The following is a 17,076-nucleotide window of genomic DNA, read 5'->3' on the forward strand; positions in this document are numbered from 1 at the left end:
GACGGAGGCAACGTGTTGGTGCCAGTTAATCATTTCTGATCTCTCCACACAGACTCTACCTACACCTTTTCATTAAGAGAAGCGCTCGCTGTGTGTTCAGACATGTTGTTTAGGATTTCCTGCTTATTTCTTGTCCTTGGGTTTCGGGGTCCGGTTCACGGCGGGCCCCTGACAAACCCCCACCCCAACATAACGGACCAGCAGCTGTTCTGGGGCTCCGACCAGTACGACTTCTCTGTGGTGCTTCCTGCTGCAGGGCTCGAGTGTTTCTGGCACTTTGCTCACCACGGAGAGCGGTTCTACCTGAGCTTCATGGTAAGAAGATCCACCAAGGCCTCGACACGTTTCCCTTGACATGAGATTATTTTTCGATTTGTAAGAAAAATTATGGTGATTTGAAACGTGGTTTCAAATCTTAAGTATTTATCTGTGAGTTTAAATATATATTTGAATGAATGTTTTCATACTTTTGAGTCAATTATCAGAGCACAGACAAAAAAAATTACTGAAAATCCTTTTAATGAAATCTGTCAACTGTATCAGCTTTGGCAGAACATTTTGTGTTCAGTATTCTTACAGCTCTCTTAGAGACATAAGAAAATGTAATTTGGACATTAAGAGGCACCAAATGGAAAGGTCATAGGGTGATTTGAAATTCAAATGGTTCATCAGTTTGGGTGCACAAATGTATTTTAGCAAATTGTGATATAAGCTGAGATTTTTACTGTATGTGCAAAGTTGTGTTTTCACCACATTTAATGGCAATTTCTTTTTTTGCACTATTGGAAATCTTTGCCATATGGTGGCATTAGATACAAACTCATGCAGTCACTATAATAAATAGTCGAGTTTCCATCCAAATTTAGTCCCAAACCTTTGACCAAATTTCCAAAAAATGTCCAAAAGGAAATGTTACAATGATGTGTGTTTCCATTCATGACTGTTTTTAAAGATAAACAGCTTGTGGAGGTTACTACAAGAGCTCCAGTCAAAGCTCATACGATGAAAAATCATGTGAAAAAACATTATGGGAATGTTTTCTGCTCTTCACGCTTCATTTACGCCATCATTTATTCACTGAGATCTGCCTACATTTGTTTTTTTAATCAATACACCCACTTTTCCCTTTGTCTGTCTGTCTTTCTGTAGGTCCAGTGGGTGACAGGAATCGGCCATGACAGACACCTGTCTGTCACCGTCAACAGTCCCAGCAGTCTCTTAGTGTCGACTGTTGATGATGCCAAGGGCCAGGTCAACTTTGAGGCCAAGGAAACAGGTCCGTCCATCTGTCCGTCTGTCTGTAAACAAGCAAATTTAAATTAAAGACAAAAAATCCTATTTACAATCCAAACCGCAAGTGCCCTTTTGATTTTCTTTTTTTCAACTCAAAAACGGCAGATGCGTAGAGCAGAAAAAAACAGTCATTGAAAACAACTAGGCTACAACTGTCCATCCCTGGATGCTAAAAAGTGCTCTCTGTCTGTCATGACCTGTCCGTCCGTCTCGTCAATAAAATAAATAAGTCCGATCAATAACTGTCACCCCCTGTATATTTTAAACGCTGTGTTTTTCTGTGTTTCTGTGTTTCTCTCGTTGTGTGCATCTCCAGGTTTCTATCAGATGTGTTTCAGCAACTTCCACAACCGCTTCGGCACCATGCAGGTCTTCCTCAGCTTCGGCGTTTACTACGACGGCTACAAAGACCCTGCCAAGCGCAAGGATGAGGAGAAGAAGAAGAAAGAGGAAGTCAGCAAAGACCTGAACAACACACTGAGCGTCATAGAGGTACGCTACTAGCTGTCGTTATAGTGAAGGTTTATGAATAAATCAAGTCAGAAGTCGGCTCATTTTCTCAGAGACTTCTATAGAAACAGACTTCTTTTTTGGAGTCAGTGGAGTCGCCCCCTGCTGGAAGTTCGGCAGAATGCAGCTTTAAGGAGCTTCAGCATTGGCTTCACTTTTCAGACATTTGAGCTTCGTCCATTATTTTATTTTGAATTCTCCCTAACCTGATTGATATCAACTCGGGACTCTGTGAACTCGGGACTTCACTGCGGATACCCAACCCTACAACGTAGTACTAATTCTTGTGCTATTTACTATCTGTAAGTGTACAATTATTTAAACAGTAGCAGTGTGGCAAATATAGTGAGGGTAGTAGTACAAATATCAGTAGAAATACTGGTAGTGGAGTAGCACTGGCAGCAGTATTTGTAATGGTAATGCCGGTAGCAGTAATACTACGTGGTATTTTCTGTCGTTGCAGGATGCGACTCACAAAGTGGAGAACTACGTCTTCCACATGTTTCGCTACTACAACTTCGGCCGCATGAGGGGCAGCGCTGACCACTTCCTGCTGCGGTCCAACTCGCAGTACATCACCTGGTGGTCAATAGCTCTCAGCCTCCTCATCGTCACCTGCGGGTACCTGCAGCTCCTCTTCCTCAAAAGACTCTTCATCACCAAGACCAGCGGCGAGGAGGAGAAGCCTCGCTGCTGACACAATCACTGAAAACAGAGCTGTGTGAATGATCTGTACTTTCTTTCTGGTTTTTGTGTTCGCGTACTTGTATTTCTTCACGCAGCATTAATAAAATTCACTACAAGAAGAGGATGTGAGCAGTTTGGGAGGTTTTCTGCAGCTGTAGTCAGGTTTAAATCTTGCCACGTCCCGCTCCAGCCTGTTCTCATGAACCGTACGTTTGAAAAGCTACGAAAAAGATTAGAGATGGTCCGATAACATTTTTTGCTTCCCGATACCAATTCCGATACCTGAACTTGCGTATCGGCTGAAAACCGAGTACCAATCCGATACCAGTGTGTCATATATTTGATTATGTTTTAACAACTGTATACTACTATCCCTGTATGGATGGGATATGATTTCTATCTTTGTTGTCGGTCTGGCTCAGGTTAAACTCTTGTCAAACATGAACAAACACAAACAATGAAGGTCACAGAACGTTTTTTTTATTATCCAGTTTGACAGTCAGTTATAACGGAAAAAGAACATAAATAAACTACTTTAATGTAGATTTTCTTTAGGGCTTTATTACGTGGTATCGGATCGGTGCATAAACTCCAGTACTTCTCAATTCCGATACCAGCGAGCCAGAGAGTGGAGTTCACTTCCCGGCGAAAACAAAAGACTTTGACCCGGGAAATGTGTCTTCCTTGGGAGTGTCTTAATCCAAACCCTGATCTTTTTCCTCGTCGCTGCATAATACGGTCTTTTAAATAGCATTCTGATTAAATAATTTATTGCCACACAACAAATGTTTCGGGCAGTGCCCTTCCTCAGCGTGTGCAGACAATTCCTTGACAATAAACTATTTAATCGGCGTGCTGTCCCACTAAACCTTACTGATGTTTATTAATTTTTTGGGATTCAGCACCCAGCCTTTAAAGATTGCAAAATAGATAAGGGAGTTGAGTGCGTCCGGTCCTATTTTTTTTTAACCTTTAATTTATGTCCATAATCAATAATACCAGCTGTGTTATTTGGTCTAATGTACTGAAACGGAGCTATGAGTCTGAAGAAAAGTGTGTCAAAATTACAGACTTCCTGTAGTAAATAAGAAAAGAGAATGAGCATAATTAGCTGTTGCACATCATTAAAGTAAGAAAAAAGAATACTTAAACATTGAAGACAAAGTTATTGCTAGAAGTGAATTTAAGTCTGAAGCATGTTTTATCACAGATGTGTTACCCGAGGTAAAAAATGAATCTCCACGCTCAAGTATTGAAGTTACTGATCGCTCCTTTAATCAAAAACAAGTTCTCCGTAACATGTTTTAACAAGAAGTTATTTTCCATACATACAGTTCATGAGTTATCACTTCTGACTCACGACGATGACAACATTAATTAGTATTTTTTACACACAAGACCATTTAAATTGCTTTAAATCCTTCAATCCTTTAAAGCACAGGTGTCAAACTCCAGGCCAGCGGGCCGAACCCGGCCCCTGGCATATCAATTTAGGTTCACGATAAATATTGGCCCGCGTATTTGTGCACCAAAACAAAAGTGGCAACTACACCACACTTAGAGCAGAATTTGGTAGATTTAGCGACTTTGAGACTCCCAGAAATTCCCACAGAAGCAGAAAGTGTTCGAAATTAAAGCTGGGAAACCGGTTGCTGTGAGTTAACTTTTAAAATGTAATCTTTGTTTTGCTTGATTTGCTTAATTCTAAGATTTCTAAGGAACTATTTGCAGCCTTTTTTTTAGGACTTTATGTCAACCAAATTAAGTGAGAAGACTATATGGGACATAGAATAATACAGTCAGAAGATATTTGACTTTTTTGAAATAAAAGCATGAAAATAAACTCTACATGTCTGGCCCTTTATGCGGTTCTTCTTTTCCAGTGGGGCCCTCTGGGAAGTTGAGTTTGACACCCCTGCTTTAAAGGTACAATATTTAACATTTCTGCATTAAAATGTCTAAAAACGACAATACCTATGTTATATATTTGGTTGAGTTACTTACACTATCCCAAATGTTTCCAACAATGTTAAAAACCCAGAAAAATCTGTTATTTTGATTTCAGTGACACGGGACGTTTGATTTAGTCGCCTGTCAGTGGCGTCATAAAACCTTTGACCCCTCTAGTTACTCTAACTTTTGTCAAAACACGGAAACCTGGAGGATACGTTAGAGAGTAATTGTAAATCATACAATGTCCCAGAAAGAACAATACTCAGTAACCGTAATACAGTTTGCTTTCTGCCACACAGAATCATTTTGTCATTGATTACATGCTACTTACAACACAGTAATACAGCAGAGATCTTATTTATTGATACATTTCAATATCGACCGATCCAGCTTAACATTATGTGCTATGTTGACAAGTAGCTCATGCTAATGCTTGGTGGGGAAAGTTATAAGATTCCAACATCGTTCAATACGCTCATGAAGTTATTTAAAGTATAATTGTTTTGACCACGGTTAACAGCACGGGGCTAACGATTATGTTCGCCGGCTAACGTTAACGTTTGCCCGTAAACGTTAGCTGTATAGATAGACGACTAATCTAAGGCTAATTTAGCCAGCTGTCCCATCCCATTTTTCTGCCTCACTCCCCGCCACCAAGGGACTTCATTTGGGATGAGAGCGGACAACAGCCCCGGAGACACAACACATCCAGTTAGCCATCTAGCCAGACAATATTATTAACTTACAGCAATCCGAACCCAGCCAGCACATTTCCAGCGCCGCTTCATAATGATGCTAACGGCAGTAACAGAAAATGAATGATCTGTCGGGGAAACCGACCATATCGCATCAGGCGTCCTTGTTGTGCTGAAATTTGGTCTTCTTTACCGACAAATGGTAACCTTCCTGTCCTAACAACTAATTCAGTTTAGAAAAAGGTGAAGGTCGGGAGAATTCCAGCAGCAACACCCGCCAGCTATCCCAAAGATATCTCCGGGGCCGAGGCTCGGCCAGCTGAAAATACTCGGCGGCCAGTTCCAGCCGCAAAGTAAGTCTCTCAGCAACGCTGAGTAAGGTTACAACAGAACCCTTTTTATTGTGGTTTTAGCTGCCGGCTAATGTTCGCTCGCTTGCTCGCTGGTCAACTACCAATACAAATCGAATCAAGAAAAACGTAAATACGAAGGGCAAACTGCAGCTATTTTATCAGAATGACATGAATAAACATTACTAAAACATTAAAAAAATTTAACGTGGATAAAACTGTAATGGATAAACCCATTCGTGAACAGATATTTTTTAATCAGCAATTGTGTTATAACAACGAAAACTACAAATCCCATAATCCCATGCCACTTCATGATGTCATCAAAAGTCTGTTTACATCCATTGTTTTGATCGAGAGACCCCTCGCATCCATGCCCCCTTGCGGCAAAAAATTGCATATTGTATGTAGCGCACAACCTCAACGCCATCGTTCTCAGCCACTCCCTCTGTTCGCTGATTGGACCGGTAAAGATTTGGCGGGAGAAAACACAAGAATATACTATATATAATATACTCAGTACTGGAGGTACGTACTGAAGGAAAAGGAAAATTGAGCGGAAGTACGTAGGAGGGCAGAGCCAGGCTTGTAATGAAGTGCTTCTCATAGAAGTAATAAAATCATAATAATGAATAGTAAATATATTTTAATACAAACAAAAAAACAACAAACAACTATGCAGGTTATTCTCTTTTAAACTCAGAGTTCAGAAAGAAACATTTTCCCAGGAGCATGAATGAACAGTTTTGTAAGTTGATAGCTATCACCATACTGGAGTTTCTACAATTTATTGACCCTTTAAAATGAATTACACGTAACGCATATAACCTGATACCCGTGTACTTTATATCTAAATGTTCACAGAAAATTCAGCTCTCTGTATAGTGAGCCTCAAAGTCCTAGAGCCAAGGGTTAAGAGGTCATTTGGGAAAACAAACATTTACTCATGTGGGCGAACTGTTCTGGTGCTTGGAATGAGTTCACCAAAGTCTTAGGCTAACTAAAGCATTGTAATATATGAATAAAACAGCAGATACGTATATAATAGATGTCTAAAATGAAGTTTGGCTTTTTAGGTAGAGAGACATTTTAAAACCATTGTTTGGACTCGCCCATCGAAGGACGCGTCCTTCATCCACCAGAGACCCATTTTTTTTTGTGGCCATTTTAGGCCTTTATTTCTATAGGACAGCTGACGACATGAAAGGGGAGACGCAGTCGAGGAGTAAACCTCTATAAATATGGGCGCACGCTCTACCAACTGAGCTACCACGTCGCTCCCAAAAAGGATGCCTTTTTGTATTACTGAAGATTAGTTTTGAGATACAGCTCAGCACGGTGTGTAAAGTTGTCCTAGTCATAAATCTTTAACAAAAATTGTGTTTTGTTTAGGCGAACGCAGGATGATTGTTTTTTTTTGCCTTGCGTTATTTCTGTCAATGTTCTTTTTTTAGAAGGGAGAGGAGTAACCATAGTTTGATTTAACAGTTATTACTGTAGCCTGTGGTGAAACAAGCCTTGGGGCCATGGCGCCTAGGACCACTGGCCTATAGCTACGCATGGTCGCTGGGGGGTTACACATGACCGTGGGGGCCATGGAGCTGGTGTAATACGTGGTCGTTTGGGGGTTACACATGACCGTGGGGGCCATGGGGCTGGTGTAATACGTGGCCACTGGGCGGTTACACATGACTGTGGAGGCCCTGGAGCTGGTGTAATACGTGGTCGTTTGGGTGTTACACATATTCGTGGAGGCCATGGGGCTAGGGCTATACGCTGGGGTGTTACACATGTTCGTGGAGGCCATGGGGCTGGCATAATACGTGGTCGTTTGGGTGTTACACATATTCGTGGAGGCCATGGGGCTAGGGCTATACGCTGGGGTGTTACACATGTTCGTGGAGGCCATGGGGCTGGCATAATACGTGGTCGTTTGGGTGTTACACATATTCGTGGAGGCCATGGGGCTAGGGGTATACGCTGGGGTGTTACACATGTTCGTGGAGGCCATGGGGCTGGGGGTATATGCTGGGGGGTCACACATGGTCGCAGGCGGCATGGGGTTAGGGGTATACGCTGGGGGGTCACACATGGTTGCAGGCGGCATGGGGCTAGGGGTATACGCTGGGGGATCACACATGGTCGTGGAGGCCATGGGGCTAGGGGTATACTCTGGGGGGTCACACATGTCCACGGTAGGCATTGGGCTGGGGTTATTCATGAAGGCTGGGGGGCTACACTTTGTTGTGGGGGGCATGGGCGCTGGGGGGCTACACTTTTTTGTGGGGGGCATGGGGCTGGGGTTATTCATGAAGGCTGGGGGGCCACACTTTGTTTCAGTAGGCATTGGGCTGGGGTTATTCATGAAGGCTGGGGGGCTACACTTTGTTGTGGAGGGCATGGGGCTGGGGTTATTCATGAAAGTTTGGGGGCTACACTTTGTTTCGGGGGGCATGGGGCTGGGGTTATTTATGAAAGCTTGGGGGCTACACTTTGTTGCGGGGGCTATGGGACTGGGGGTAGGCAGAGGGGTTGCGTACAGTGCGTTTCCCTGCTCGATGTTTAGAGTCCCAGACAGGACATGGAAGATATCAGTGAGGGTTCTGTCCATCCTCCAGAACTTGTCTTCTTGGTTGGGCTTCAGGGCGTTCTTAAGAGCATTGGTTTTGGATAATTTCTCCATTTCTGTGGCGACGGAGTCCAGAGTGACGCAGAGATCCCTCAGAGTGGCCTCCACCGTGGCAGAATTTTGGCCCGGCCCTTTCTGTTTGATGGTGAGAACCAGTCTCTCCAGCGATTTGACTCTGTCTGAGATTTGGTGGCAGCGCTCCCGGTTGACCTTCACTTTCTCAACAGTGCGGAAGATTGTAAAACACAAGTTCAAGACAGAATCTTCAACGGATGTGTACGGTCCCGTGGCTCTCCTGATTAGATCCATGTTTAGCTGTAGAGACAGAGAGGCAGTCAGCTTGGATTGAAATGGAATAGACCTTTTTTCACGGCAGACATGTTGACATATCATAGTAGGCAAAGCACAGGTGTATTCAAACCCATTAATGATGGCTGCATTCCACTTAGGAGAGACCCTGGTATTAAACCATTACTGATGGCTGCATTCCACTTAGGAGAGGTCCTGGTATTGTGCATGCTGACTCACTGAAATAGCTTACTGGGACACTTGATGGAATTGAGCCATCGTTAAGGTTATCAATTTCAGCTGTGACAAGTCAATATGTCTGCTGTGAAAAAGGTCCATAGTACAACAGTGAAGTGAAGTGAACCAGACTGAATGTCTGGATCAATGGAATTACATTTCCAGGATCAAAGCCTGACATCCGGCACGTTGCCTTTCCCCTTCTCCTCTCTGTGTGTTGCCGTTCTTAAAATCCTTCACTTACGGAAAACAACAACACACTTCAAGCTAGCAAGCCACGCGCTGAAAATGGCAAGGAAATTTGGATCGTGCAACAAGGCAGGCCTGCTCGGTTCTTTCTGGGAATGATTGTAAAGATTTTAAAAGAATATGTTTACAATTTTACTCTCTAACTGGGACGTTTTAACCAATTGGTGGGATTTTGCTGTGGACGAAGTACACACGGAGATACACTGGTAAGAGCTAATGAGGTTTAACCATGAATCAGCTAATTTAAATAGCTCACGTTACTGTATTGTGTCAACAGTTAACTTCATTTAATATTGTATGTGGCGTTCTTTTGTGGGGTGCAAATGTTCCACCAAAACAAGTTCCTTCCCGAGACTATTTAGCAGAGCCACCGTCACTGTGTACGGAGCTTAGCTATATATATATATATATATATATATATATATATATATATATATAAAAACCCATCTCACAACACATACAGGTTTGTGGCACTATCTTTGTGGGGACCCGTCATTGACATAATGCATTCCCCAGCCCCTTACCCTTACCCTCACCCTAACCATAACCTAATTCTAACCCTAATCCTAAAACCAAGTCTTAACCCTCAAACAGCCCTTTAAACTTGTGGTGTCCAGCATTTTGGCCCCACAAAGCTGTCGGGACCCCACAAGTATACTGGACTCCATGTTTTTGGAACCCATGAATATAGTTAAACAAGCCCACACACACACACACACACACACACACACACACACACATTCGCACCAAGTACATCTCACCCATCATTCGCAGCAAACCTTCTCTCATCTTTCCTGTGAGCACATCCTAACCATAACATAAAAACTCAACATACCACCCTCACATTAAGTGAATAATACATATTCTAATGTGATAAAGTGCTGAGTACTGTGCAAACTGCATCATTAAAAGTTTAGCTTCATTTAGGACCGTTATTGCTTTTGGAAAGAAGCTATTCCTAAATCTACTAGTTCTTGTTTTTAGACATCTGTAACGTCTCCCTGAGGGCAGGAGTTCAAACAGTGGGTGACCAGGGTGAAGAACAGTCATGTGAAATTTTGGTGGCTTTTGAGAGCAGTTTGAGTTGGCAATTTCCTCTAGAAACTGCTTGTTTCATGACATCACTTTAAGCTGTGGTTGTGGTTGCTCAGAGCATTCAGCTTAAACCTGCTTTACCTGATTTTACTCTGGCTGCATCGAGCAGCTGAAGGTTTTGAATACCTATCTTTGAAGGTAATGTGCACACGATGTGGAATGATTCAAGAGTTTATTTTTTACTGTTGGGTTATTTTCTTACCACCGTGCATCATATTTTATTAAACTTAATAAACACAATACCTCCCTATGAAATATGTAGAAGTATAAAGTAGAATACGATCTGTATAGTCAACAACTACCTCAAATATGTACTTAAAGTACAGTATTTGAGAAATGTACTTAGTCTAGTTTCCTCTTATCTTTGTACGTTTACAAAGTCGAGTCAAGTGCATTCAGGAAGAACCGGTCTCTGGGATTTCCCAGAAATGATTCACTGTCCCACCTGAGCCCAGTGGAAATTACACCCTGCTGATTGTGATTCTGAGGTTTTCAACACATTTCAAGTGTAATATCAGTATATATTATGTAATATGTGCATGTATAAAAAGCTGTCCTCTGAAACCCATATGACTCCAGATTTGAGCATTTTAAAATGTTTTAGATAACTATTTCCCAAAGAGTAGATTTGATAAAATATCATTTTTTTAATTTGAAATTCAAAATAGAGTTTCTCAAACTGTCCAAAGCCTGTTATAAATAAACTGTTGTGTAAATTCAAACATTATTATTTGAATTGGCTGTTTTGTGTCTGTGTTGTCGGACTTCAGCGTTGAATGAATAATTTTAAAATATGGAGGGTTAAAGTTTACGGTTACTCTCAACAGACAAAATGGATTACATTGTGAAAACTGTCATTTAATTTGGCTGTAATTGTAATTAGAGATGGTCCGATACCATTTTTTGCTTCCCGATACCGATTCCGATACCTGAACTTGTGTATCGCCCGATACCGAGTACCGATCCGATACCATTGTTTCATATATTTTATTATGTTTTAACAACTGTATTCCACTATCCCTGTATGGATGTGATATTATTTCTATCTTTGTGAAACATGAACAAACACAAACAATGAACGCCACAGAACTTTCTTTTATTCTCCAGTTTGAAAGTCAGTTATAACGGAAGAAGAACATAAATAATCTACTTTAATGTAGATTTTCTTTAGGGCTTTATTACGTGGTATCGGATCGGTGCATAAACTCCAGTACTTCCCGATACCGATACCAGCGTTTTAGGCAGTATCGGAGCCGATACCGATACTGGTATCGGTATCGGAACATCTCTAACTGTAATCTACAGTTAAAGTAGGAAGCCTTTGGTTTTTGGAGACTTTTCAGCATTATGTTGGTCCGTGAGTTTTTTATTTATTGGGTAAGCGGTCTGAAAAAGTTTGAGAAACACAGTTTTAGACAAACAAGCATTGACAGAAGGTTGACATTTTATCAAGTCAGATCCAGATCCATTAGAAGGTAATTAATTATTAATATCAGGCTTCAGCAGTCTGAATTAGACCAATCAAGAGGATATCTTCATACGGTCAAACGTCTTTCAGCACCGATTACAGTCTTTGTGTTGCTGTCGCTCCACCACAGCTCAACAAGAAAACACAGCGAGTAAATTAGGTACTAAAAAGATTGTAAACTAAAAAAGGCCTCATATTATCAGATTAACGTTGGAACGTATTTGTGCACAGAATGAGGATTGTGTGGATTTTGTCCACCATCATTTGCATCGACATTGAATTCGAAAGGAATCTTTGACGGGAAAAATAATTCAAGTAAAACCAGTTTAAATGTTGATATGGCCACCTGACAGCCTGACAGACCTCAAAACCAGGAAACCTATACTTTAAATGTTCCTTTATGTCTTGAGAAAACGCTTTCTTCAGCAAAATACATTTAAAAACCACATGGATTATCTGATAAACGTATTAATTGTCACAACAATTAAAAGTGGACAGTTTATTTTAGCCCATGAAACATTTAGAGAGTTTCCCTGGACAGCAGTGATAATGTAAGATCTCAGAAAGAAGCAGAGTTCAGTTTCAAATCATCAAAATCCTTAAAAGATCTTTTACCTGTTGGCCGCTGCCTGTCTGAATCCAAGTGTGCAAGTCAGAGACAATGAAAATATGTGTTCTTATCACGCTTAAACATTTTTGGCATATTGCCAACGAAAATGTGGGCGTGCTCATGGGCGTCAGTTTGGTTTGAAATGTGCTGGTGACAGAGACGCATCAGGAAGTGCTTTTTCAGAAGTGCTGGGTAATGACGCATTCATTTTTTTTTTGCTCTTGCGCGCAGGTCATGTTTTGAAAGACGCTGTCCTGTAGCTTACTAATGTAAATTAATAAAAATGGGATGATGTCCGACAGGTTTTATGAAGAAGAAAGCCTTAAGTTGTCAAAAAGCATTAGACATATGACCCACTATGTTCTGCTTCACAGGAAAGTGAGATTTTGGCGGCAGGGGCTTGGGTGGGGACGGGGGTCTGATCTGATAAATAACACATACATTCGTACAAATGAGAAAATGTTTATTTAATTCAGCATTTCTTTGTGTGTGTGTGTGTGTGTGTGTGTGTGTGTGTGTGTGTGTGTGTGTGTGTGTGTGTGCAATAATCAATACTATGCATTGTCTGGATAAAATATAATGAAATAGCCTATAGGCCAAAGGTTTTCACAATGGGTGCCGGGAGGTTGTGCGGTAAAAATAAAAGGAAAGAAAAAACTAAAAATATTCCAAATTATTATCGGTATTGTTATAAAAGTATTATGGGTAGACCTATTATAAAATTATAAAAATATAAAACTGTCAGCGTAGCCCTGCAGCCGATTCAACATGTAGCTATAATAATAATAATAATAATAATATTAATAGGTGCAAAAGCTACCCAGTGTTTCCTCTATGTTGATTACTGCCGCCACAGCAGAAATAGGGCAGACGCACAACAGGGTTTCCGCTATGTACATGTAGCCTAGTATATAAAGTCATAATTACACAAACTCAGGCCAACTGTCATCCTCTCTCTCTCCCCTCAACTGGAACAGTGACAGGACGTCATCACTCGCCAAGTCACGGCAACCAGATAAACAACAGGGCGAGTACACCATATGTCAATGAGTACACCGAGTACACTTGTCACTCAATCTCAGGCAAAGACACAAACGGCGACAAAAGCCGCAACTTGAAATCTGCACTCACTGAGCCGGTGCGTGGCAGGGCCTTCTGAACTCTATGGGGAACTCACTTGATTCCTCTTCCTGTTCCACTGTTTTAATAGCGGCGCAACTAGAGCTGGGCAATATATCGATATTATATCGATATCGTGATATGACACTAAATATTGTCTTAGATTTTGAATATTGTACTATCGTAATATGGAATAAGTGTTGTCTTTTCCTGGTTTTAAAGGCTGCATTACAGTAAAGTGATGTCTCATCTCAATCTCATTGTGTAAATATTTAGTGAAAGCACCAATAGTCAACACTAAAATATCGTTGCGGTATCGATATCGAGGTTTTTTGTTCAAAAATATTGTGATATTTGATTTTCTCCATATCGCCCAGCCCTAGGTGCAACTTGGTGGGCGTAATCCTGGTAATTTCTCTGCGTGAGAAATACAAGGTGTGGCGTGTGAGCGCGTGAGCGTGTGAACAGGTTGAAATGCGTGTGACTTGAGAGGTATGCTAAGGCTTCATGTATCCATGTACCATGTTGACAATGTGACATGAAGTGACATCAGACTCAGAGAGAGGAGCTACGAAAGGAAAATAAGCCTGACCTACCATAGGCTACGTGTTGAAGTTCAGTGAGCAAATGTGTGGCTATGCCTTTTGCTAATATTTTGATTTAATTCCCAGTAGCCTACAGTTGACCATATCTACACACAACACAACTTCTGCAAGTTCTGCATTACAAATTTCATCCAAGATTGAAAAAGCAAAAATATGTGTCGCACAGATGAACGCTATATCACACCATGAGCTGACTGCTCTCAATACGCAACAATATGCATCCATCCAATCTACATCAGCCGTTATGACCAAAACTTGAAAGCATGCAATCATCATCATCATCATCATCATCATCATCATCATCATCATCATCATCATCATCATCATCATAACTATTCCCGAATTCAGCAATAGATTCAAGCAATAATTAAACAAGATACTGACTACTCCACGATCATCTCCACTATACCAATGCTTGCTGTACGAACGCAAACCGTAACTAAGTAAGTCGGTGTATCATATAAGACAAAAAAAGGAAACTAAAGCTAGAGGAAATACCACTGGTCACTGCTTCTAGTTGTTAGCTAGCTACTGCTGATGTCAGTTCAGTTGGCACAATGGTACAGTACGGTTTGTTTTAAATAAGCACAAACTGCACAAACAGTCAAATTTGTACAAATAAAGTGATTTTGCAATTAGCAACTAGCAGCTGGGACAGTGTTACATTGGGTGAATAAAGATAGTTAAAGTCTCTGAACACCCAAACAGCTGTTTTCAGTTATTCTGGCTTATTAGATCTCTGTTTAAAGGTGGGCCTGGGCTCAGATGGGAATTCATTAGCTACAAACCATTTCTACCAATAAGAATGACAACGGTGTAATTACTCGTGCCCTAACAGGTGCAACAGAGCTAACAGCAGACCCTGGAAGATGTAAATGAATCAGTGATACAGACCCACACAGTCCAGGGAAGAGCAGGATTAACTGAAAACACCTGTGTGGGTGTTCAGAGCCTTTAAATATCAGGTGGGCAAAAGACATATGTTTTTAAACCAATTTGTAGTAATGCAAATGTAGCCTTTGTCCCAGCCGCCAGCGACAGGTGGCTGCCCTCCAAGAGCCAGGGTCTGTCTCAGGTTTCTGCCTGTTTAAAAGAAGTCTTTCCTCGCCATTGTTGCACCAAATGCTCGCTCTTGGGGAGAATTGTTGGGTCTTTGTAAATTATAGAGTGTGGTCTAGACCTACTCTATCTGTAAAGTGTCCTGAGGTGACTCCTGTTATGATAGGACACTATAAATGAAATTAAATTGAATTCTACCCCCCCCAGGCCAATAGATCCTAAACGAGGACAGTCAGTGCGTTTACATGCACAGCGGTAACCCACACACATACCTCTCAAGTCACACGCATTTCAACCCGCTCACACGCTCACTCCTTGTGTTTCTCACGCAGAGAAGTTACCAGGATAACGCCCACCAAGTTGCGCCGCTATGTTTTAAACAGTGGAACAGGAAGAGGAATCAAGTGAGTTCCCCATAGAGTTCAGAAGGCCCTGCCACGCACCGGCTCAGTGAGTGCAGATTTCAAGTCGCGGCTTTCGTTGCTGTTTGTGACTTTGCCTGAGTTTGCGTGACAAGTGTACTCGGTGTACTCATTGACATATGGTGTACTCGCCCTGTTGTTTATCTGGTTGCCGTGACTTGGCGGGTGATGACGTCCTGTCACTGTTCCAGTTGAGGGGAGAGAGAGAGGATGACAGTTGGCTTGAGTTCAGTAGAGCACACGGCTCTGTAGAGTCGTGTAATTAGGACTTTATATACTACATGTATTTATTTATGAACATTTATTAGAGGATCAACCCCATGAGATGCAGCATCTCGTTTTCATGTGGGTCCTCAGGATCACATCCAAACAACAGAATAGCAGAACAACAGAGTAGAATCAATCAAATAAAAAAATTAAAATATCAAAAAACATACATACATAGCGGAAACCCTATTGTGCATCTGCCCTATTTCTGATACTGTTGCGCCAGAAATCAACATAGAGGAAACACTGGTATGGTTAAACTTGAGAGCCCTGCACACATTCCTTAAAACACAACATATACTGTATGTGTGCTGGAGGTCAGAAATGTTACAATAAAAATAGAACACAAAATAACTGCACACTAAAACTCAATTGGATGAAAATAGAGTACAGAGAAATAACAGTATAACAATATTTTACAGTAAAAACAGTAAAAATATAATTACAAAATGCCTGACTGTAATTTTGGAGGATATCCACCTGATTGGTCTAGAGCCTCATATTACATCAACTTTGGAGAGTGCTTGTGCACAGAAGAAGGTTCCTTCTCAGTCGTTTTAGCTAAAAGAAATCCATGGCATCTGTGACGCTAATAACAACTATTATTTGTTAAGCCTGTTGATCCTGTTTAAGGCTGTGAGAGTTGAAGCCCGCAGGCACCAATCACAGCGCTGCTCGGCAGCTCAGGAATCTACGGGTAATGTGAGCAGCCAGCATCACACTCTGAAACAAAATAAATAAACAATGAAGGGAATAAACGACAAAGTAAAGCAAAGTACCGCAACAGTTAAGAACATTAATATAGAATCGAAATATTGCAATAATGGGAGGATAAAGAGTCTATCAGAGTCCGTCAGTGTGTCAGTAGCCCTTTCCCAATTCCCAGTGTGTGCAACCTCAATTCCTCTCTTCGATTCCTCTCCTTGCGTCTTAGTCTCGCCCACAGGAGATCCAAGCCGAGGAGTCGAGGAAGAGACTCGAGGAGAGAGGAGTCGAGGCAACAGGCATTTACAGTTTTTTCTCAATCGATTTGGCTCATTTACTCAGACAAACTTACAATTGTCAAAACTCTAAGTCCAATCCTCACTCCACGTGGTACATTTAGCCCACCGCTCCATGTGACCTGCAAAAGGGGATTACTCAATCAAAATAATTACCTCCTGTTTCAAATGTAAATAAATCCATCAATGAATAAATCATTGTGAGACATGTTTATGGCAATTTGAATGCAGTGGTTCATTTTAAAGGAGTTATGAGGCATTTTGCATTTAGTGTGTGCAGTTTTGGGAATTGTGTGTAGAGTTTGGAAAAGAGGAGGCATTGTTTTCAAAGTGTGTGCAAGCAGTTGTAAAAGAAAAACTGTAACGAGCACGCTTTTTTGATGCACCGAAAATATTTTCTACAATATTTTCCTTTTTTTTAGTCCACAAACAAACACTCGCACACACACAAAAACACACACACACACACACACACACACACACACACACACACACACACACACACACACACACACACACACACCTCTATCTCACTCACT

At 41.4% G+C, this 17,076-nt stretch overlaps 1 protein-coding gene across 1 annotated transcript; it reads left to right on the forward strand.

The window, feature by feature from the left end:
• Positions 1–77: 77 nt before the first annotated feature.
• LOC114559628 (transmembrane emp24 domain-containing protein 6) lies at positions 78–2,760 on the forward strand. Its single transcript, XM_028584398.1, has 4 exons — positions 78–315; positions 1,150–1,276; positions 1,610–1,785; positions 2,267–2,760. The coding sequence occupies exons 1-4, from the start codon at positions 103–105 to the stop codon at positions 2,498–2,500; spliced, it is 750 nt and encodes a 249-aa protein (XP_028440199.1). The 5' UTR covers positions 78–102; the 3' UTR covers positions 2,501–2,760.
• Positions 2,761–17,076: the final 14,316 nt, after the last annotated feature.

Source organism: Perca flavescens, chromosome 8, assembly GCF_004354835.1.
Source record: "Perca flavescens isolate YP-PL-M2 chromosome 8, PFLA_1.0, whole genome shotgun sequence".
NCBI classification, from domain to species: domain Eukaryota; kingdom Metazoa; phylum Chordata; class Actinopteri; order Perciformes; family Percidae; genus Perca; species Perca flavescens.

Coding starts and splice junctions, on each gene's coding strand:
- LOC114559628 (XM_028584398.1), top strand. CDS start 103: ATGTTGTTTAGGATTTCCTGCTTATTTCTTGTCCTTGGGTTTCGGGGT. Junction 1,277..1,609: donor CTTTGAGGCCAAGGAAACAG/GTCCGTCCATCT, acceptor GTGCATCTCCAG/GTTTCTATCAGATGTGTTTC. Junction 1,786..2,266: donor ACACACTGAGCGTCATAGAG/GTACGCTACTAG, acceptor CTGTCGTTGCAG/GATGCGACTCACAAAGTGGA.